At 41.2% G+C, this 22,854-nt stretch overlaps 1 protein-coding gene across 1 annotated transcript in view; it reads left to right on the top strand.

Annotated features, from left to right (window-relative positions):
• COL28A1 (collagen type XXVIII alpha 1 chain) overlaps positions 1–22,854 on the top strand; it is a 193,856-nt gene that overhangs the window by 90,682 nt on the left and 80,320 nt on the right. Inside the window, exons 18-24 of the mRNA XM_008063194.1 lie at positions 1,653–1,724; positions 2,489–2,557; positions 5,632–5,703; positions 9,397–9,465; positions 10,641–10,709; positions 14,939–15,007; positions 15,105–15,173. Of these exons, the coding sequence (XP_008061385.1) occupies positions 1,653–1,724; positions 2,489–2,557; positions 5,632–5,703; positions 9,397–9,465; positions 10,641–10,709; positions 14,939–15,007; positions 15,105–15,173 (489 nt within the window). The remainder of the gene's footprint in view (positions 1–1,652; positions 1,725–2,488; positions 2,558–5,631; positions 5,704–9,396; positions 9,466–10,640; positions 10,710–14,938; positions 15,008–15,104; positions 15,174–22,854) is intronic.

Raw genomic sequence — 22,854 nt, 5'->3', positions numbered from 1 at the left:
CCAGTCTGGGCGACAGAGTGAGACTCCAATTCAAAAAAAAAAAAAAAAAAAAGAGATGTCTGAACTTTTTCTGGGTCCTCTATCCCTGTACAATGGCCTAGAAACTTTTTTTGGTCACTGGGGGAAATTGTAGTATTTGAATGGAAGCTTAAGTTGAATCTATATTTTATAGGTAGTCTGGTCTATAATTTCATTTTCGTGTCTTGACACTGTATAATTTTTCTATCAAGGCTTTATAAACCTCATAAAATAAATTGGGTAGGCTTCTCTCCTTTTCTATTTTTTTAGAACTGCTTGTGTAAGACAAGCCATAACTATTCTTTGAAGGTTTACAAGTTTGGCAAATCTTGACTATAAAACCAGCTAAATCTGTGATCTTGGAGAAAGTGGAAATAGAAACTTTCAGCCACTGATTAGATTTATTTCATGGTATTGGTTTATTTTACTTGCCCTTTGTTTTTACATCATTTATGCAATTGAAGATTATCCTTTATTCATGTTTTCCAATATATCTGCTTAAAATTGTCACAGAAATTTGCTATGATTTTTAAAAACTTTACTATGTGTATAGTTACATCTTCCTTTCATTACTAATATTGCTTATTGGTACCCTTTAAAAAATAGGAATAATTTGTTAGAGATTTATTTACTTTTATTAGTTTTTTTGAAAAGTATTACCTTTTAATATTGTGACTCACCTTACTTTTTGTTTCCAAGTTTCTTATTTTCTTCTTTCATCTTGATTATATCCTTCTACTTACTTTTAGATTTACTGTTCTTTGTTTCACCAACTTTTCTGGGTTAGTTGAAATGACTTTTAATTATTTTCGATATGTTTTTGCTATTAATAATGCCACAAGGACACTAAACTGTGCCATATTTTTTTCTGAATCTTTTAAAGGATTTATTATTAATCTTAAAGTAACATGAAAGCAGGTAGAAATACTGAATATTAGAGCTGGAAGTGGTGTTAGGGCCCACATTTTTCATTTCACTTTATGTTAGTTTTCTAAAGCTGTTGCAACCAAGTACCAGAAATTGAGTGGCTTAAAATTACAGAAATGGACTGTCCTACAGCCCTAGAGGCTAGATGTCCAAGGCCAAGATGTCGGCAGGGCCATGCTTCCTAACACCTGGAAGAGAGCTGCCTCCCCTGTTTCTTCTCAGCCTCTTGAGGTGGCCGTCCCTCCTTGGCATACCTTGGCTGGCAGCCGCGTCACTCCAGTCTCTCTCTGTTGTCACTGTGCTCTCCTTGTGTGTCTGTGTTCAAGTGGCATTTTCTCCTTCTTATAAGGAAACCGGGCACACTGACTTAGGACCTGCTGGAATGACCTCATCTTTACTTGATTATATCTGCTGAGATCCTACTTCCAACTAAGGGTACATTTGCAGGTACCAAGAGTTAGGACATCAACATACCTTTTGGGGAGTCACAATTCAACCCATAACCACAGAATCCAAAACCAAGGCCCAGAGAGGTTAAGTAACTTGCACAAGGTCAAAATGTTTAAATACTATTAATTACAAATCAGATTTCTCACAGTCTTTTCGCAGACGCTGTAAGATATATCCGATTGCAAGTACCTCAACATGGAGGTGTATGATAGATCAATATCAACTTCTTGGAAATAAAATCTTTGTTCACCTACCAGGGGGAACCAGGCTCAGTAGGCCTCCCAGGACAGCCAGGAGTCCCAGGAGAAGATGGAGCCACCGGGAAGAAGGTGACATCAAGTTGTTCATGTGACTGGAGTAAGAACCATCGAACCAAATGGATATCTGGGTCCCCCAGTAGTTCAAATTAAACCATCCAAGGCAAACTTACCCTCTTTAAGGGGGGAAAAAACCCCACAATCTTAAATCTCCCTCTTCACTTAGCCCCGAAAGAATGAGTGTCCACTTAAAGACTGACAGGGGTCTCACAGCCTCTGTCATCTCGCTGGTATTTTGGCAGTGTACTTCAGTAACCTAGTTTCTTCAGGATTTCTAGAAAGCACATTCATTTAAACGTAAGAGAAAACCATCTTTTATTCCCTCTCCAAAAAGAGAGTCTCTGTAAATGCTTTCAGGAAGTAAGGTCGTTATAACGATTTCCTAAAGTATTTAGAGTTGGCATTTGAAATACTTATTTTTCCAAAAAAGTAGTGAAAAGCAGCAGATGGAAAGGCTGAAGGCTGAAGGTCTTCCTTGTTAAAAAACAACCCACCAAATACAAATGAAGAGCCAAAGTAAAGTGAACTGATTGCTTCGGAAATTGGCTGAGAAATTGGGCTCTTCCACGGTATTCCAGCTGTGCAGAGTTAACACTGGAGCTCGATGTTACTTTATTCAAGTTGGTAAACTTCCAAATTAATTTTGAGACTAGGGTGAAGGTCTGGTCTGGTTTGGAGGATCTCGGCTGAATCCACTGGTGATAAGAGCGGACGAGGTGGGATGAAATGTGCTGTCTATGGGGGATCAGATGAGATATCGATGTCCTCACCTCTAGGGAGAAGCGGGGCTTCCAGGAGCAAGAGGCCCAGAAGGACCGCCAGGAAAAGGACAGCCTGGCCTCAAGGTAGGGACACGACAGGGCTGGGAGAAATGGCCTGTGTTCTGGTCCTGATTCCAAGGAGTCAACTTAGAAGAAATTTGGTCGTTGTTCTTACTGTGTCAAATGTGTTTTTGTCTGGCTTAAAAGTATGAACACTGTCTTGTGAGCTTCTGGAGGACAAAAGTGTGTATTATTCATCTTTATTTTCCTAACATCTGCCATAGGACCCAGCACATAGGAGAGTTCAGTACGTTTTCTCAATAAATGGTCAGATTGATGTTTAAAAAGCACATAGGAAGGACACATATGAGGTATATTGTTGAGATTTGACAGTCTGTAAATTTCCTTCAAATATTTATAGAGTCTTACACAATAATAAGAAATATTACCTTATTAAGTGGCAAATTCACTTTTCAGCTTGGCATACATTTATTTTACACTCTGTAGAAATGCTAGTTGAATGATATCTCTTTATATCAAGAAGAGAATGGACAAATTTATCAGTAGGATGAGACTACTGGTAACATAACCTACAGCCTCTGAGGTTCCAGAAGATCCTGCAATTTATACACACAGTCATCAGTGCCCACGTAAAGAATCTCATGGATTATATATGAGTCAAGTAAAAAGAAAACACGTATTCTTATTAGTGTCCTATTAACAATTCTATTAGACTAGTAATTGATAGCTTAAGAAGTCTATGTCTGTGAGGTGCAGGGACTCACACCTGTAATCTCAGGACTTTGGGAGGCCAAGGCAGGAGGATTGCTTGAGCACAGGAGTTGGAGAACAACCTAGGCAACATAGTAAGATCCCATCCCTACAAAAAATTAAAAATTATCTAGGTGTGACTGTGCTTGCCTGCAGTCCTAGTTACTCAGGAAGCTGAGGAGGGAGGATCGCTTGAGCCCAGGAGTTTGAGGCTGTGATGAGCTGTGATTGTGCCACTGTACTCCAGCCTGGACAATAGACTGAGACTTTGACTCGGGGGAGGGGAGAGAGGAGGAATGGGGGAGAGTGACAGGTAGAGGGGAAGGGGAGAGGGGGAGAGGAAGAGGGAGAGGGGTTCTCTTTTCTTATGAAAACATTAGCTAAAATTGAATTCTTAATCTTAATTGTGAAATTTTGAAATTTTATATGTTTGTAGAACTTCAAACTTTTTTATTTGTTGATATACCAGGCAATGAAATCCTTTTTTAGGGAAGTGATGGGGGGGGGGGCGCAAGGAACACCTTTTTAACATCATGCAAAATACACTTTTAGAATTGCTTGGCTGGACTCAGTGACTCAGCCTGTAATCCCAGCACTTTGGGAAGCCTAGGTGAGTGGATTGCCTAAGCCCGCAGGTTCGAGACCCACCCAGGCAACTTGGCGGGACCTCATCTCAACAATAAAAAAAAAAAATTAGCCAGGCATGGTGGCACATGCCTGTAGTTGTGCCTTACTTGGAAGACTGAGGTGGATGGATCACCAGAGCCCAGCAGGTCGACGCTGGGTTGGCTATGAGTGTGTTACTGCACTCCAGCCTGGGCAATGGAGTGAGACTCCAACTCAAAAAAAAAAAAAAAGAAATGCCAATCTATTAACATTCAGGAGCTAACATTTTCTAGAATACACTGTTTTGGAAAATAGTTAATAATTGAAGCTGTGAGAGTGACTGATATCTTTGAGAAAGAGCTGAGGCGTAAGTCCCACCTTGTGTGGCAGCTGGAGAAAGAACATTTAGAAGAGCATCTGCAGAAACATGCCATGTCGGGAAGCCAACGAGAAAGCTCCAGGTGAGAGCAATAACTGGTATCAGATGCCACGAGCAGAATGTGGATGGTGTGATCTGAGGTCACTTGTGGCTCCTGGAAGGCCACTGGAGAAGGCCACTGGAGAAGAGTGGCAGGAACAGATGACAGGGCCCAGGCGTGTCGTGGGTCAGAGTTGGCCCTTTGAACATCTAACTGGATTTCTGCTGCTGTCCTCTGGGTTATTTAGGTAGATGAGTCAAATGAATGGGAATGAGTGGAAGAAAGGGAAGAGTTGTGACTCGGTTTTGTCTCCACTGGCAGATGAGAATGGAATAGTAAGTGACGTCGGGGCATTCGACCGTCTTTTCATACCTGAATCACTACTCTCCACGGCATGGACCGTGAGGGATTGATTACACCTCTGTAAACGCCACAGAAGTGCCTGCTTTGCTGGTGGCTTTAGCCCAGTCCAGTGGTTCTTAAAGTGTGGTCCCTGGCCAGGAGGCTCAGCATCACCTGGGAATGTTAGAAATGTAAATTCATGAACCTCCATGCAGACCTTAGTTGGTCTTAGAAGACCTCAGAAGTTTTGGGTGTGGGATCCCACTATCTGTGTTCCAACAAGCCCCCAGGGGGTCCTGGAGCTCAAGTTTGAAAACCCTGGTGCCGTCATTTATATGATAAGTGTTTAAATGGACTCAGCTGCAAGCCACAAGGAGTTATTCCTTTGTTGAACTGGGCACACACATACATATGGTACCTTGTAGCTGAAAGACAGTTTTGGAATGCTTCAAGGCTTCTGGGTGCAGGTACAAGAATCCTTTTAAGGGAGTGCTACCTTATGCAACCTCACTGGGAAATGCCCGTCCGCCGCCTCTCAATTTGCTCCAGGCTAATGTTCAAGCCTCCTCCTACCAGTAAAATCATTGGTCCCCTCCTGTGAAAGAAATAAGCCTGTGATCTTAGCAAGCATCTCATTTTATGTTTTTAACAGGGAAATTGCGGAAAAGTTGCAAAAAGCGTAGATAGCTCTCTTTCCTGAAACTGCAAATGTCTCAGAACCATCGGTTAATAGACCAAGGTGTGGAAGAACTGCCAATTCAAATAAAAGTTTCCAAAGAGAGATCTGGAACTCAGATTAAGGAGATGTCAAATAATCTTAAATACATGGTAAAGCCTAAAAGTTCTGATCATTCAATCCGCTCAAGATCGTCAACAAATTTTGTAGAACTGACCTGTGTTTGGGGCACATCATGTTCACGTTGGCATTGCTTGAGACTCTGGCGCGGATGTGGTTGTTATGAGGAAGGGAGGGTGTGCTAGCACAGCATTTCTTTTTTTTTTTTATCATTGTTTTGTCAGGGTGATGAAGGAAAGAAAGGAAACAAAGGAAATCAAGGCCAGAGAGGATTTCCGGGGCCCGAAGGACCAAAGGTGAATTTCTTATATTCTCATGTATGCTTTGGGGAGTTTGTCGTTGTGTCTGGTTTTAAAAGGACACTGGCGTCCTGTATCTGCTGAAAACTTGATTCCAAATACAAAACAAAACACCCCGACTAAAAATCCTGTAGAAATCATCCTCTTCTCAGACCATATTAGAATGAAATAAAGAGATTGCACAAAATACGAAACATTCATAGGGATGTTTACTCTTCTAAGAGAGACTCCGTCAGTCCTTTCTAGTAACAACCAAATATTTGGAATTTGGGATGAAAGTGGGACATGAGAGATATCAATTTGCCATCATCTTGTTTTCATGAACAACGGCAGAAGAGCCCGAGTCTAAGAGGCAGCACGGTGGGGTGGTGAAGGGCACCTTTGGAGGGCTCTTCCCGTCCCCTCTGCCCTGAACCTTGTGGAGTCTCTCACTTTAACTGAAGAAAGGAGATAAAAATAGAATCCACTTTCCAGGGTTGTTGTGAAGAGTTAACAAGGCGCTAAAAGAGTTAAGGAGGGGCCAGGCTCGGTGGCTCAGCCTGTAATCCCGCGCTTTGGGAGGCCGAGGTGAGTGAATTGCCTGAGACCGCGGGTTCGAGACGAGCCTGGGCAACTTGGCAACACCTCATCTCTATAATAAATTAAAAAAAAAAATTAGCCAGGCGTGGTAGCGTGCACCTGTAGTTTCAGCTACTTGGAAGGCTGAGGCGGAAGGATCGCTGGAGCCCAGCAGTTCGAGGCTGCAGTGGCTGGGAGCAGCCACTGCAGTCTAGTCTGGGTGACTGAGTGAGACTCCAACTCAAAAAAATAAAAAATAAAAAAAAATCAATGTTAAAAAAAAAGAGTTAAGAAGGTACTTAGCACCATTCCTCGGACGTAGTCAGTGTTCAATACATGGAGTCATTCCAAGAGAAAATTCAATATGGCAGAGTGGGAGGTAGGGGAGCTACGTCCAGGTGAATTTTCCAGAACGAGTACCCAGGAGGAAGAGAGGGAGACTGTGAGGCCAGCCACTGAGCATGTGTTTTGACAGCAATAGGGAGTGTTGAGGTCATTTGAATGTGTCAGGAAACAGAAACTGTGACCCTAAGAGAGTTCTTGTCTCTGGGAAGATGCTAATTGTGAGAAAGAGATAAGGGATATATTTAAGGACCAGATGAATAAAGAGCAAATTAAAAAAAAAAAAAGATACTGGCAAGATAAGAGCGGGTACAGAACAAGGCATCGCCAGTGGACCAGAGATTCCTATACTCCAGTGCCCATCAGTATCACCTGGGGAGCTTTTGATAAACCCAGATTTCCTGGTACCAGCCCCAGGTATCTGGTTCAGTAGGTGCCCCAGAAACCTGCATTTCTCAAATGAGTGCTCTCTGCTGCCAGGAGCTCAAAAGCACATAATGAGAAATGCCATATAGATGAGTGTGTTGTTTAGTATTAATAACAGTGACTATTCTCTACATCTCAGTTACTCTTATTCAAAGGTGATTTTTTGTGTGTTTTGAAATAAAATTGTTTTTAAAGATGAAGAATTGCCATACTTTAAAGCATAATTACCCCTCAATACAGGGTCTTTAAGAGACTGTATACATTCTGTGATACTTTTTATTTTTTAAAAATAATTGAACCTGGTGTGATGGTTCATGTCTGTAATTCCAGCACTTTGGGATGCCGAGGCAGGAGTATTTCTTGAGGCCAGGGGTTCATGATTAGGCTGGGAAACGTAGTGAGACCTCATCTCTACAAAAAATCAAAGAGTAAGCTGGGCATGGTGGTGCATGCCTATAGTCCCAGCTACTGGGATGAGCCATAATAGTGCCACTGCACTCCAGCCTGGGCAACAGAGTGAGACCCTGACTCAAAAAAAAAAAAAAAAAAAAGTAATCAGTCCCCTTTAAAAAAGAGATAAAACAAATCCTGAAGCATAATTTTGTTTTACCCCTATCTTCAGTGAAGAATTTCACTAAATTTTCACAGGTTGATGTTTTTGTTCCTTTGTTAACAGGCTAGATAGGATGTTTATCTGATTCCAGACCCAGGCTGTGCCTTACAAGTGAGGATTTAAGGACTGGTATATGCATGCCGTGGCACAAACTGGGCCCCTGCAGACCAGCATGCTCAGCTTGTTGGTTGTACTGCACAGCAGAAGGCCACAGCTGAACATGAACCTGGCTCTGCAGGAGTCATTACCCGTGACTGGCTGTTGGAGGCCTTCCTGGAGGAAGCAGAGTGACCCAATAGGCAGCTTGTGCTATTGAGTTTTTAGAGGATGTGGATCAAGCAGAGGGGATTAGTCAGCAATCTGAGATCCCAGAGGGTCAGGTTGAACCACAGCAGCAAAATAGTTCATTCGCTAAGACATGGCTCCACTATTTTTTTTAAAAAAGGACCAGATGCCTGCATAATGAACATTTGTATACCTAGCCCTGAATTGTACCCCACATCTTTAAAATAAAAATAAATAATTTTTTAAAAAAGGGACCGATAGTAAATATTTTAGGTTTCATGGGTCAAGGGCAAGACTGAAGATATTTCATAAGTTTCTTGTATAATGACCATTTGAAAATGTGAAAATCATTCTTAGCCCAAGTCTGCACAAAGCCAGGAGCAGCTTGGGCTCGGTCCATGGGTTGCAGTTGCCGACAATGACCCTGGAAGGGGCATTTCCAAACCGTTTTGATTATAAACTGCCAGCAAAACTTTGACCACACTGCAATATAGATTAAAAATACATGTTTACTTTTAATTTTTACTCATAAACTACCATACCAGTATGTTATGAAACTTACATAAATCATTGAAATGTTAATAGATGAGATAAAAATATAGAGAGAAGTTCTAACAATTTCTTCTCACATCCCAGTGGGTGATTAACGGCACCTCATGGTGTGCAGTAACGATGCTTTGGAATAGTGTTTCTGAAAGTGTGGTGAAGGCACCAACTAGCAGAATTACCAGAATGACCAGGTGTGCTTCATCAAATTCATATTCCTGGGTCCAGTCTCTGGATCTGTGGAATCAGAGTCTCTGGGATTTGAAACCCAGGACCGTGCATTTGCCAAACTCTGCTGATAATTTCTCTGCTCTCTAAATCTGAGAATCACAGGTCTGGATCCAGATGAGGCAGGAATTACAGTTGATCCAGTTCGAGCCTTTGAGGCTCAATATGAGACACCAAAAAGAGGATTATTTTTAATTTTTCTATTCAAAATTTCATTTTTTAAAATCATAAGTTATTTATTTTTAGAAAAGGATGTGAGATAGTGTATAGTGAACGACTGATATACCATGAGCCACTACAATAAAACAACAAGGGAAAAAGTTATGAACTAGAAGTCTACGCTGAAACTTATGCAGAAGATAATTGTTACAATTGAACAAAACAGATCTTGCTGAGCTTTCTGCCATATAACACACAAGGGAAGCACCATGAATTGAGTACTACTTATTGGCTAATAAAAAGATGCATAAGAGATACAATTTTCTTATTTCATTAATTGAATACACTTATTTAAGGGCACTGAAATCTTACTGGTTAATGACTTCGGCAGTGTTTACAAAAGATGCTCAAATTATTTTCACGTTGGTCTTTGAAAATGACAGAAGTCATAACATCATTTTAAAATCTGCAGGTATTCATTTTTTCTAATAAATGGTTTCTCTGCTGGAAATGTATATTTTGCTCTTTTCTAGGGTGAGCCGGGCATTATGGGCCCTTTTGGAATGCCTGGAACATCAATTCCTGGACCACCTGGACCAAAGGTATATTTCTTGGAATTTTTTTTTTTAAATTTCTGGCAGTAGAATAAAAAATTTTTTTTGTGATATCAGCGAACTGGTACTTTAGATTTGAGAAGGCCCTAAGACATGATCTAGTTCAACCCTGGTATTTCACATACTCAAAGTGAAGCCAGCAGCGGAGTCAGACCTGGAAGTCGGGCTCCAGCCCCTGGTTCCAAGCTCATCACTTTACCCCCTTCCTATCTCTTCCAAGTCCTAGACCCCGATGCAGGTAAAAATTTACCACATTTACTCAGAAGAGTCGATGAGGAGTTACAAAGGGAAAGTCAACAAAAAAGAAATTCATTCCATTTTAAGGGCATTCCCAGGTATTCTTACAGTCCAAATATTTTAGTCTAAATGGTTTCATATTACATGGGAGGGGAACACCCAAAACACCTGGAATTTTTAAATAAAAAATTGTGCATTTATTATTATATGTTTAAACTTCAGTCACCTTGAAAGTGTTTTCCATTTGATGTAATCACACACCTATTGAGACACTTTTTCCACTGCTCAAAACAGTTTTTGAACTCATCCATTTTGATGCCTTTCAGTGCTTCTGCTGTTTTTTGTCTCACCTCTTACACATCAGCAAAAAAATTTTCTTTTGAAGACTTATTTCACTGGGAAAGCAAAAAAAGTCACTTGGGACAAGATCGGGTGAATGGGGAGGGTAGGGCATGGGAGTCATGCTGGTTTTTGATCAAAAACTACTGAATACTCAGTGTGGTGTGGGCAGGTACATTGTCATGGTGGAAGAACCAGTCACCTGTTTGCCACAACTCAGAACATTTCTTCCACAAATCGTGATGCAACATTCTCAAAATTTCCAGATAAAAACTTTGGTTGACCATTTGATCTAAAGAAACGAATTCTGAGTGTACTACAAAGAACCTGCCCTCCAAAAAATAATTCCAGTTTTTGGGGTGTCTCTCTTGTATTTCAATGTACTTTCTCCTAACAGCTGTAGTTGTTTTACTGACAAGTTTTATTTACGTAAGATTTGACATCTTTTCAAATACATAAGAATATATCCTCTTAAAGTCTGAGATGGATAGATTAAACTCTTTGCAGATTGCCAATCTCCTTTTTGCTGTGTGCCCTTGTGGTTTTCATGTAACCTATAGCCTATGAATGTTATTTGAAATACACAGGGAGACAGAGGAGGGCTTGGGATGCCAGGATTTAAAGGAGAATCTGGACTCTCTATTCGAGGACCAAAGGTATGCTTCGTTCATGCTCTTTATCTGTTCATGAGAGAAATGAAGGCAGATTTAATGTGTAATAAGTTGATTGTTAAGCTTGCAAAGTCTCTATGTTGATGAACTAAAATGTAAGTATATTCCCTTTTTTAAAAAATCAAGCAATCAGGTAGTTTATTTTTCATACATATGGAGAACAGTAGCTTCTATGGATAGATGTTTGTAATTGTATGACAATTATTTGAAAGTGCTTTTTTGGGGGGAAGGGAGTTGGGTCTCACACTATTGCCCAGGCTAGAGTGCAGTGGCACAATCAAGGCTCACTGCAGCATTGACTTCCTGGGCTCAGGCGACCCTCCTACTTCAGCCTCCTGAGTTGCTGGGACTACAGGTGTAAACCACCACACTGAGGAATTTTTAAAAAACATTTTTATATAGACAAGGTCTCGCTATGTTGCCCAGGTTGGTCTCAAACTCCTGGACTCAAGCAGTCCTCCCACCTCAGCCTCCCAAAGTGTGGGATTATAGGCCTGAGCTACCGCACCTAGCCTGAAAACGTTCTTGTTTTTGTTTTTGTTTTCTTTTTGTGAGTTGGAGTCTCACTCTGTCGCCCAGACTGGAGTGCAGTGGCCGCTCTTGGCCACCACAGCCTCGACCTGCTGGGCTCCGGAGATCCTTCTGCCTCAGCCTTCCAAGTAGCCAGAATTACAGACGCGTGCTACCACGCCCGGCTAATTTTTTGATTTACTGTAGAGATGAGGTCTCGCCTGCCCAGGCGGGTCTCGAACCCGCGGGCTCAGGCAATCCACTCACCTCAGCCTCCCAAAGGTGCTGGATTACAGGCTGAGCCACCAAGCCTGGCCAAGGGGTTCTTATGGAAGGGGAAGGGGAGCTCTTGAGCCCCTGCTTGCACTTCTTGAAGGTCTTTCCTGCTAGAATGACAACTGCCCTGGTTTGTTGAGGAGTTTCTGAGACTCATGGCATTTACGGCTAAAACTGGAAAAATCTGGCAAACTAGAATGAGTTGTTCACCTACTGACCAAACCCTGAGGTGAATGGAGCTCAAGCTGTGTAGACCAGTCTCTATAGGAACCCAAGCTGCAGAGATAACTCAAGGAGAAAATTCCAAATTTTCTAGCGTGAAAACTCCAGATATGACCTTGATTTATACATATATCCACTTATACGTCTCTTTGCAATGGGAATAAAATGCAATTAAATGTGCTGCTGGTGTGTATAAGCCCCTCCTGTTTTCTGTTGATGATCACTGGACTTCGCAGGTGATGGTATTTCAAGACACTTGCCTGTTCGCCCAAACAGTTATCTAAGCCTTTGGTGTCTAATGATACTCCTCCTGCTATCCTTCCCTAATTTGTCAGTTTAGAGGGTCTCATACACTCTTGAATGTCTGATGGAGGCTTTGGCACATTAATTCACTCTTGTGTAATACTTCAGGGACCTCCCAGACGACCCCTAAAGTTGATTTCAAAATGCCAGATTTTGATTTTTGCCCTAATTTCTACTGAATAAGAGACACGCTTTGAAGTGACATTTTCTTGAATCCAGTGAAGAAAAGCCAAGAGGCATGGTTCCATCTATACAAATGTTGTAAGGAGTCCAGGAGAAAACCTGTTCCCATGCCTGGCCTTTGGTATTTCCTATTCATGCTGGGAGTAACATGCTACCTGGAATTTTTGCAGGTGCAAGGACAAAGATCTCTAGGGAAAAAATATTTGTAAACCGTGAGTGTTTGAATGTTTTTATCCCCCTCCATCGTGGTGCCAGAGGTTAGACTACAGCAGCTGCTGATAATTTGTTGTAGGCTTCGAGCTTAGGAGTAAAAACTGAAAAGTGAATTTCGCGTCCAATTTTCTTTTCCTTTCAATAGCCAGAGAGCCATTACTGCTTTATTTATTTAATTATTTTTCTTGGCCTTCTCCTTGTATAAGCACAGCGAGAAACAGGAATTTTATTTTGGTATAAGTCTCATATGTGAATGTTTAGAGCTTTTAAATGTAGTTGGAAAAGCACAAAACCTTACTTTTTAGAAGTGACCAGTTCCTGTAGTTGGGGACACATGAATGTTTACCTCTCCTGAAGACCTTATTCTTCCTCTCTCTCACCCAACTCCATAGAATCATCTGGATTTTTGTTGATGATGAATATGGTATATTAAGTTTTTATAAGTGGTCACCTAGTCTTTTTAAAGTTGATCATTCTAAGAAAATTAACTACATAAAACCAGTTTCTTAGACCTAATAGGAAAATACAGCTGTCACATTCATGACTTTCAAAATAAATTTAACCTTCTTATTGCTTAAAGGGTATGCAGTTTTTTCTTCACTCTCAATCAATCAATCAATCATTTATTTATAGGAGAATTAAGTACAGTTTTTTGGGGTTGGCTTGTCAGCAACATTTTGGCTTAGAATAATGGCGATTTGATTCCCAAATTTCCTTGCATGAAAGAAAAGTGCTTAAGATTCCTGTTACTTTCTTTGTTCTTGGAAAACAAAGTTCTGCTTGTTATTAGAATTTCCTTCTAATGAAAAAAACTATAAATATTTTGAAAGTTAAACAGGTCTTTATCCAAACAAGGGATGCATATTGACAAGGGTTGTTGTAACAGTTATCACAGTAACAGAATGGAATGTGGTGCAAAAACAGAATGTAATAAGTTTTAATAAGTGTAATGGACTTACATATAAGTGTAATATGGTTAATAAGTTTTCTTATAGTTATATATGTGTACTTCCATAAAGTTATATAGAAGTGTAATGGACATATAGTTAATAAATCTTCTCAAAGATTCTTCTTAATATTTTTTCTTCCGCTCCCAGAATTTTTGCCAGAAATTTTCTTGATTTCTGTTTATAAGAGAGTTACACATCTCAGAAGACTCTCTTGTCCAGAGGACAATCATCCTCCTCCCCTGCTGTGTATATAGGAGGTTAATGGCCACTACTAAGTTTTTGATGCCAAAGGTTGTCACTGTAAAACAATATCCATAACTTTTTCCTAGGTTCCAAGATATGAACCACAAACTCTTGGTGTTCCATTCTTTTATAACTTGTTTTCTAAAAAATTATTGTCTTTACTTTCATTTGAGTTTATTTATTCCCTATGTAATCATGTAATGTGGGCCCCCCAATGAAGACCATAGATTGCACACAACAATACGAAGTGTATGGTCGTCATCTTAGTCTATGCTCAGCATTTTGCAATGTATTCGTTTCTATTCTTCTCACACTGCACTTACCACATTTTCTCATTTTTACACTTCCTGATTTGTGATACACTAAAAATTTGTTGGTTTTTTTTTTTTTTGAGTTGGAGTCTCACTCCGTTGCCCAGGCTGGAGTGCAGTGGCCATGCTCACAGCCACCCCAGAGTCAACTTACTAGGCTTAGGTGATTCTTCCACTTCAGCCCTCCAAGTAACTGGAATTACAGGTGTGCGCTACCACGCCCGGCTAATTTTTTATTTATTGTAGAGATGAGGTCTTGCCAAGTTGCCTGGGCTGGTCTCTAACCTGTGGGCTCAGGCAGTCCACTAGCCTCAGCCTCCCAAAGTGCCGGGATTACAGGCTGAGCTACCAAGTCCGCCCAAAATTTGTTTTATATATATGTATATACATATATTTTTTAGTTGGAGTCTCACTCTGTTGCCCAGGCAGGAGTGCGGTGGCACAATCAACTGCTATCGCAGCTTTGACCTGCTGGGCTCAGGCGATCCTTCTGCCTCAGCCTTCCAAGTAGCTGGAACCACAGATGTGTACCACCATGTCCCATTAATTTTGGGATTTACTAACGAGGTCTCGCCAAGTTGCCCAGGTTGGTCTCAAACCCCCGGGATTAGGCAATCCTCTCACCTCTACCTCCCAAAGTTCTGGGAAAAATTTGTAATTTTTAAAATTAAAATATTAATTTTAATTAATGTTCTATGTAACTTTTTATTAATTTTGTAAGTAATTTTCGAGTTCCCACGCAGCGTGTTTCCTGTAGAGGGCTCTGCAGGGGTTCCTATATGTTCCTTAAGCTCATTCCATGCTTCCCAGGAAGGACAAGGATAAGGCTGATGAAGGGGTAATGAGGTACCCTACGAGGCAGGAATTCCTCCCACAAGTTGTCCAAGTATGCCTTTGCACTTATCAAATCCCCCTCTGGCATACTGAGTTGGTGCGATGCTTACATTTTGCCGGGTATTGTAGAGTGTAGTCTCATGACATCTCCTGTGTTGGAACTTACCAGGGTGCTCCAGGCCCTCGGGGACCCGTGGGTGCTCCAGGACTCAAAGGCGACGGCTATCCTGGTGTGACTGTAAGTATGAACATGACCTTTCTTTTACTCCTCCCTGCCTACTTTCTGAACCTTGGACATCACAAGGATGGTCACCCTCCCTATTGTGTCATCTCAGGGACCTCGTGGATTACCAGGACCCCCTGGGCCAATGGGGTTACGTGGAGTGGGAGACACTGGGGCAAAGGTAAGATTTTAAAGTAGGCAACACACTGACTTCTAAAAATGTGCCAGTTGGTAAGAGACTTTGGGAAAGGTAAGTATTTTTATCAGATGTGGCAGAGTTGTCTGGAACAATTGATAACGTTATTTACTGTCATCTGTAATCAGTTCCTGGGGAACTGATCAAGACATTTAGATGAAACTCATGGTGTTTCTTCTTGTCTGGGAGCAATTCTCCTATCCTTTGCCACTTCCCCTTCCGATACCAAGACCAGGGTGGGTTGGAAACCCTCCTCCTCTTTCCCCAGGCCACGCCCTTTCCCTAGGTTCTCCCACCCAATCTCTTGGCTTTAGCCACTGTCCACACACTGATGGCTTCCACATTTTTATCTTCCCTCTCCCAAGTTCTGGTCTCGTGTGGAGTTTCTTATCATATATCCTCTCTGTGGCTTCTCACAAGCATCTCTACTTGGATAAATAGACCCTTGCTTGTTGTCCCCTAAGCCTGTAAATGGCACTGTTACCCACCCCATGCACCAACTGGAAAACCTCCATGTCATGCATGGTCCCTCCCTTTTCCTCTTCTGCCTCCGTGTCTGCTCCTTTGATAATACCCATCAGTGCTCCTCTAGAATGTATCTCGGCTCTGGCTCCTTTCCTCCAGCTTCTGTCTGGCAGGTCATGCTCTCTTTTGCCCTCCTGAAACTCAGCAGGCAGAGGCCTTTGGAAGCCACGAGTATGATCGTTTCACAGTCTTCCTTAGAAGCACTCTGGTGGCTTCTCTTTGTACAGGGAACAGACTGCCCACTTTCCATGGTGCCCAAGGCCCTTCATGCTCCAATACAGCCTCTGTCATTCCTCCCTGGCTGCCTGCATCCAGCCACTCAGGCCTGCCCTACATTGGCTCATTCCTGCTTTAGGACCTTGGTTTAGATGCTTAGAGCCTCACATCAAATCTCAGCTCCCTGACCACCCATACAAACAACATCACTATCCTCCCCGCCCACTACCTGCACAGGGCCTGTGTGGTGTATATCAACCTCTGAGATCATCTTGATGGTTTATTAGTTTGCATGCCCCACAAGAGTTAACGTTTTCCTGGGGGCAGGCTCTGTGTTCCCTTCCCTCCTAACTTCATGTCTCCACAGCTAGGTGTACCATCCCACAGGAGCTCTACCTGTTGAATGAATGGAAGATGAATGACTGATCAGTGTTACCCCAAAGAGAATTTTTCCTTAGAAATATATTCACTCTCTTAGTTTTTCCAATGGTTCCGGGGCATTAGAGAGAAAAGATGCTCCATGCCACTTTCTCATTTTGGTTTTCATCTCTGCCACAGCACTTAGAAGTGTTACCACCTTGATACTGCTGCTGTACAATGGGAAGGTGCCCCTTTGGACTCTCCCAAGTAGAAGAAAAGATTGGAGACCCATGGCACTAAATATTATCTCTAAGGGAGATCTTGATACCTGCCCTGTCTCTGTTTCTTGGGAGTAATTACGGGAGTCTGGTGAAAGAATGCATCTGAAAGTGCTGTGTAAACTGCAGAGGAGACAGACCCCGGCACCTTGATCAAGGTTTGGCTTGGTCTGACTCAGAACTACAAGGGGGTCCCCCCAAATCTGGAATTTATTTATAAAAAGTTGTGTGTTTATTCTTACGTGTTTAAACTTCAGTCACTTTCAAAGCACTCTCCATTAGATGCAATACACCTATCAAGACACTTTTTCCACTGCTCAAAACAGTTTTGGAACTCATCAATTTTCATGCCTTTTTTAAAGTGCTTTGGCTGTTTTTTGTATTACCTCTTCCACATTGCACATCCTTTGAGGACTTTTTTCATCCAGGGAAACAAAAAAATTTGCTCGGGTTGAGATCAGGTGAATAGCGAGGGTGGGGCACGGGGTTATGCTGTTTTTGGTTTTTTTTTTTACTTTTATCAAAAGCTGCTGAACACTGAACACAGTGTGGGCAGGTGTACTTCTAAATCACCCACCATAAGATGGGCAAATGTGTTAAAAAAATCTCCAAAAAAAATTCGCTGAAGCCAATTGCAGCCTCTCACAACAACGCTAGCTGGTCCATGGATGCCGATGGGTTCCTAGAACACTTAGCGGCAGAAGCCTGTACTACAAGGGGCCCACCCTCCAAAAGATAGTTCTGAGTTTTTTGGGTCCCCCCTCACACATCAGACCCTTGAATAAGCCTTACCAGTGTTAGGAAACCGTTCTGAATTTGGGTATTAGGTATTCTTTTTTCTTTAAGGTATAGCATCTATCAAAGCGTTAACATTTAAAAAATAGAAAGAGAATTCAATAGGTAAACCTTATTATTTTCTGCTCTGAGTGAAGCATTAAAATTTTGTTATACTAAATATTTCCTTAGTTAGGGAATGAAAAACTTATTCCTGCTTAAAATAAGACATGCAATAAAATATGTTAACTAGATACTGAAGTGTGTTTGTAGTCCAGTGAAACAGATGATCATTTACATTTTCAGAGTAGATTATTATGAATCTTTATATAGGTAGACATTATATTAAATTATACTAGTATGTTGTTGCTGCTTTATATTTGGCAATAATAATAAAGATAGGCACTTAGGCACAGATAAAGAGCATTTTAAAATTTGATTCTTGTAAATATTCCACTCTGTGAGATTATTTAAGACACAGACTAAAGCATGATTATTTCACAAGCCATTTTCTTCCAAATATTTCTCATATTTGCTTTAAAATACATTTTAAGGGGGAAAGGGCAAGAAAAGGGGGTATTTCCTGAAACGTTTCATCCTGCCTACTTTATTCTTTTTATTTTTGAAACGATCAATATGTTGCCAGATGTGTCTTAAGTGAAATTGATTTCTTTTTTCTTTTTTAGTAAGGGTTTCACTGTCACCTAGGTTGGATTGCAGTGGTGCTATTATGACTCACCACAGCCTTGATTTCCTGAGCTTAGGTGATCCTCCTGCCTCAGCCTCCCAAGTAGCTAGGACCACAGGCACACACCAGTTTTTAAAATTTTTTGTAGACACTAGCTTCGTTATGTTGCACAGGCTAGTCTCAAACTCTTGGGCTCAAGCAATCCTCCTGTCTCGGCCTCCCACAGTGCTAGGATTACAGCCATGAGCCACTGCCCAGTCCATATTGTCTTAGTGAGCTCACTTGGAGGCTGATGGAAGCAGGATCCCACAGCTTGCTTCTGAATGCGGGAAGAGTGCAGGCAGGAGATGTCAGCTAGGTCCTACCTCTGTTTATCCCACCCCTCTCAGCTGCCTCTTCATTCTCCCCATTGCCTCTTGTCCTTGGATGGGGAGGAGTGTCTTATTCAGGATTTTTCCAGCCCTGGCAGTAGATGTTAGAATAGAGAGTTGGTCTTAGAACCAAAGGAACTTAGATCACAAACTAAAAATAAAAGACATTTTAAAAACAAATACAGCTTTTAAATAACTTTAAAACTCATCTCTCCCTTTTTATAGAGTCTTTAAAGTCTTTATATGGTCTTTTTTCCTTAAAAAAAAACTTTCAGAAACACACACACACACACACACACACACAGACAAAAACTGGTAAAGAATGGGAGATATTTTGAAAGGTCTAATTCCAGTTAACTTTGTTCTTCTGGTTTGGTAAAATGAAGTCCTCTTAAATACCAAAATTTGTCAATGGCAGCAAAAATACAAGATCCAAATGTGTGAAAAATTTCTCCCCTTTTATTTTGAGTAAAAATGACAGAGGAACTGTAATTGTGTGTGTGTGTGTGTGTTAGTATAGACATTTATATCCTGATGTTTTTAATTTAAACTCTGTGTAATCACCTTAAAATCTTGGCCTTAGGGCATTAACTTGCAAAACAAATGTGTTTTGAAATAAGGAAACCATTCAAGTCGATGATTAATTTATGGTGGGGTTTTGTGATATTTAGTTAAGGTCACATGTGTTTAGCATATGACACAGATATTAAACTCAAAGCTTCTATGTTTCAAAGCATATAAAAAGCGGTCCCTAATATATAGCACCCATGTGGTGGTCCATGGCTTTTTCTCAAGTGGAAATTATTCCATATGACATCAGTAGTTATAGCACTTGTAGAAACAATTACCGTGAATTTAATTCAATTTTGACAAGACCTTCTGAGATATTTCCAAAGTTCCTGCAAAACCTTCAACTTTCAAAGGGATAGTAGACATAGGTTTAAAATTCACCTTTGAAACATTCTGGAAAGAGGAACTGATAATTTTGTGTCTAGCTGAGTAGAGAGTGCTTGTCCATGTCCTGTGTCCGGACCCAAAAGCTGGGTCATGGGTGGAGAGGCCAAGCTCAAAGACCCTACCCATCTCTCTGCTGTGTTTCTTCACTGGAGCCCTAGAGACTAGAAAGGACCCCTTGTGATCTGAGGACAGTCATGACATAAATCTCATCTGCCTTTGAGAAACTGCAGATAAGTCTTTGCCTCCATATTTTCACCCCCAAGGCTCATGAGGTATATGAGACCTGAAAGCTGATTCCCTGATGAGTACAAGAGCTTGTTTCTGGCCTCACAGAAGGGGCCAAGTGTGGCTCTCCTGAGCTCTCTCGAGGCAGTATAGCCCACCACACACTCTCTTAGCTCTTTCAGTCCCTCTCGGTGTGCTAGATCATCACAGGGAAAGCCACGGCCTTCCCCAAAGCCTTGGAGCGGTTGAACTAGGGCTAGTCCTTGCACTGAGAAGATCTAATTTGAATTTGGGGGGCCCTCAAAGGGACCGTTTGACTATCAAGTGGTTGGTTGAAATAAGTCTGTGGGTAGTAAAGATGTGTTGGATTGTGGTTATAATTGTAGATACAATTACTTTTATTATTGTAATTATTATACAGGGGTGCCAAAAAAAGTATGCACATTTTAAGAATTGTTATCTATGTATTACTTTTCGAAGTAATTTTTGAATTGAATTTTTGAATTGAATTACGGTAGTGATGTGTAGCTGACATTTGCCCAACCGTGCTTCTGCCATTTTCTTTGACTGTCCTGCTGGTTGCATGGTGATGCTAGCATTCATTTGATTAATGCCATCTTTTGAGCAAATGTCATACTTAAAATGTATATACAATTTTTTTGGCACATCTTATGTCACCTAGATATTTCCAGAGTCCCGTGACATTTTTAACAACTCTCTTATTTCATAGATGAGAAAAATCAAGGACCAGAAAGTTTGAACCACTTGTCTCTTTGTAAAATAAACATTTTTAACACTATATTTGTTTCATGTATGAGAGGGAAACTATGAATATGGAAGAGTGAATAAAAAACAAAGTGGATGAAGAAATCAGAGTAGAAAGAATGACTTGCCCTGGTCCACAGAGGCTCAGTCTCCATCCCTCTCCTACCTCCGTGCTGTTTTGTGTACAATTGGGTTGAGCTTTCTCACTGTCCCCCAAACATAAATTATGTAAATGTTATAGAGAAGCCTAAACCCAAACCCAAAAGAGTTAAACATTTCTCAAACACTTTAAATGTTCGAGTATTGTAAATACATGCTTTATTTGACAAAAATGGCCCATAGTCATAAATTAAAATGCGAGTCTATGTGAAATTCCACTGAGTATCATTATTCTAAAAATGTCCCCAGCATCTGAATCGCCCCTCTGTTCCCTGCAATGGCTCACATATGTGCACACCACATCAGGCCTGGGTGGAACAGAGGCCGATTCACACTGAGATGCCTTAGGAATTTGTGGCCTCCATCTGCAGACATAGACTGGACAAGGAACTCCATTTTGAACCGTGTCCAACAAGAAAGGCAGGCCCAGGTTACAGAAATAACAAGGATGATGTTAAGGGTTCATAATTCCCACATGATCTTGACGATCCCACCCCACCGCCTCATAATATAACCAAAATTGCTTCAGGCCAGACAAATCTGCTCAAAACAGGGCTAATAAAAGCCAGAGACGTATCAAATTTGGATGCCAGGCAGTTTGACCCACAGGCTTCAGAAAAGGTTACCTTTGAGACCAGGAAGATCAGGGAAACTTGAATACGTGCCTTTCCAAGGTTCTTCCCCAGGTGAGTTCTACACACCAACCTTCAGTTGCTCTCCAACCTGCAACATGGCTCTTCTCTCTCCTCTCTGCTTCCCCAACTTTGTGTTTCTCTTCCAGGTACACACAGGCTTTCCCTTCAGCCCTGGAAATGCACGCTAACTCCCCTGAATGTTCCCCACCCACATCATCATCAACACATTTTTATTTTTAATCATGAAGACTTGGAGGAACTTTCTTCCAGTGGAAAATTGTGTTGAATTTCAGTACAAAGGAGCCCATCCAACTCCCTGTCATGAAGGGCAGTATCGATGTTTCTGTTTTCAAGGCTTCTAACTCAGCTGAACAAGAGACTCTTCCTCTCAATGAGATTCTTGACACAAGGCAATCATTTGCTCATCTTTGATGAGTTGATTTTTGAGAAAAAGAAAAATATAACCAACAAGAAACCCCCACCCCAAATCCTAAAGCAAGTTTTAAAATAATCAGGGACTATGGGATACAGCTGTTTTGGGGTGAACGCTAACGTTCTAGGAGAGAAGTTGATTCAGAGAATTGAAATTATTTTAAATACTTAGAAACTTAAAACTGAAAAAATTGCTTGAAAGAAACTGTGATGGTAATTTGAGAACTTTGTTTTCTGGCATCTGCTTAATTATTTCCTCATCCCCACGATGATCATGCTGGCAGTTGTTACTCTCATCCTAATTATCAAGGAGTGTCAGTGAGACATGACTGAGGGATATGGTGATGGTCAGTCAATAACCAATACACATTGCCAATATCTGCATTGTTTGTGTAAACTTAAAATAGAGCCTTGGATGCTTCCATTGACGTTCTGGCAACCACAAGTGAGGCATTCAAGGGTCATCAGCCCACGACGTATACCAAATTACAGTATGCATTCCAGAGGGGGGCACACTCTCGTGGTGGCTGGAGCTTCAGTGGCTATATCTTCATTTTACTTAAAAACCAGAGAGAAAGAAATGTTAAGCCACTGCTAATCATCACGTAGACTTCTTCTACTTTGTTTTAAAATTCAGTCATTCCTTGGTTTCATCATCTTTAGGGTACCATTCCTCGGAACATCCTTAAGAGGCTGCATCTTTTCACCGCGAATTCAATTTGCTTTTATTGTCCCCAGAGTCGAAAAGCATGACATCACTTTTAGAACAAATGTAACTCGCATCTACAGTCCTCTCAGGGAGTGGCAGGGATGCCACTAGCACCAAGGGAGATAGTGATGAAAGCCCCTTAGTGTGTGTGACGGGGGGCGGCGGGGGGGAGGACTAGTCTGATGGGCTGATTATTTTCTCAAATATTGTGTTCAAATTGTATGACATGTATAAGGTATAATGAGCTGTCTCCTTGCCACTGCTCCACCTTGAAGTTTCTGCCACATATTAGACATGTGACCTTGGGAAGTTGTTTAAACTCCCTGAGGCTTTTTGCATCCCCATCTGTGATTTGGGGTGATAGTGCCCACTACACAGGTTTATTCTGAGAAATTAATGAAAGAAAACATGTAAACCAATTCTAACATATTAAATATTATACTCAGTAGTAGTAGCCATATTATGCAGATCAGGCCCATTGAAGGACAGATAAGAAGAGAGATCAAGCCGGTTTCGGTGGCTCAGCCTGTAATCCCAGCGCTTTGGGAGGCTGAGGTGAGTGGATTGCCTGA

The sequence above is a fragment of the Carlito syrichta genome, unplaced genomic scaffold (assembly GCF_000164805.1).
Source record: "Carlito syrichta isolate Samal-C Ts95f unplaced genomic scaffold, Tarsius_syrichta-2.0.1 Scaffold306634, whole genome shotgun sequence".
NCBI lineage: Eukaryota > Metazoa > Chordata > Mammalia > Primates > Tarsiidae > Carlito > Carlito syrichta.
The sequence above is the reverse complement of the archived record's forward strand: the minus strand, read 5'-3'. Positions and strand labels throughout refer to the sequence as shown.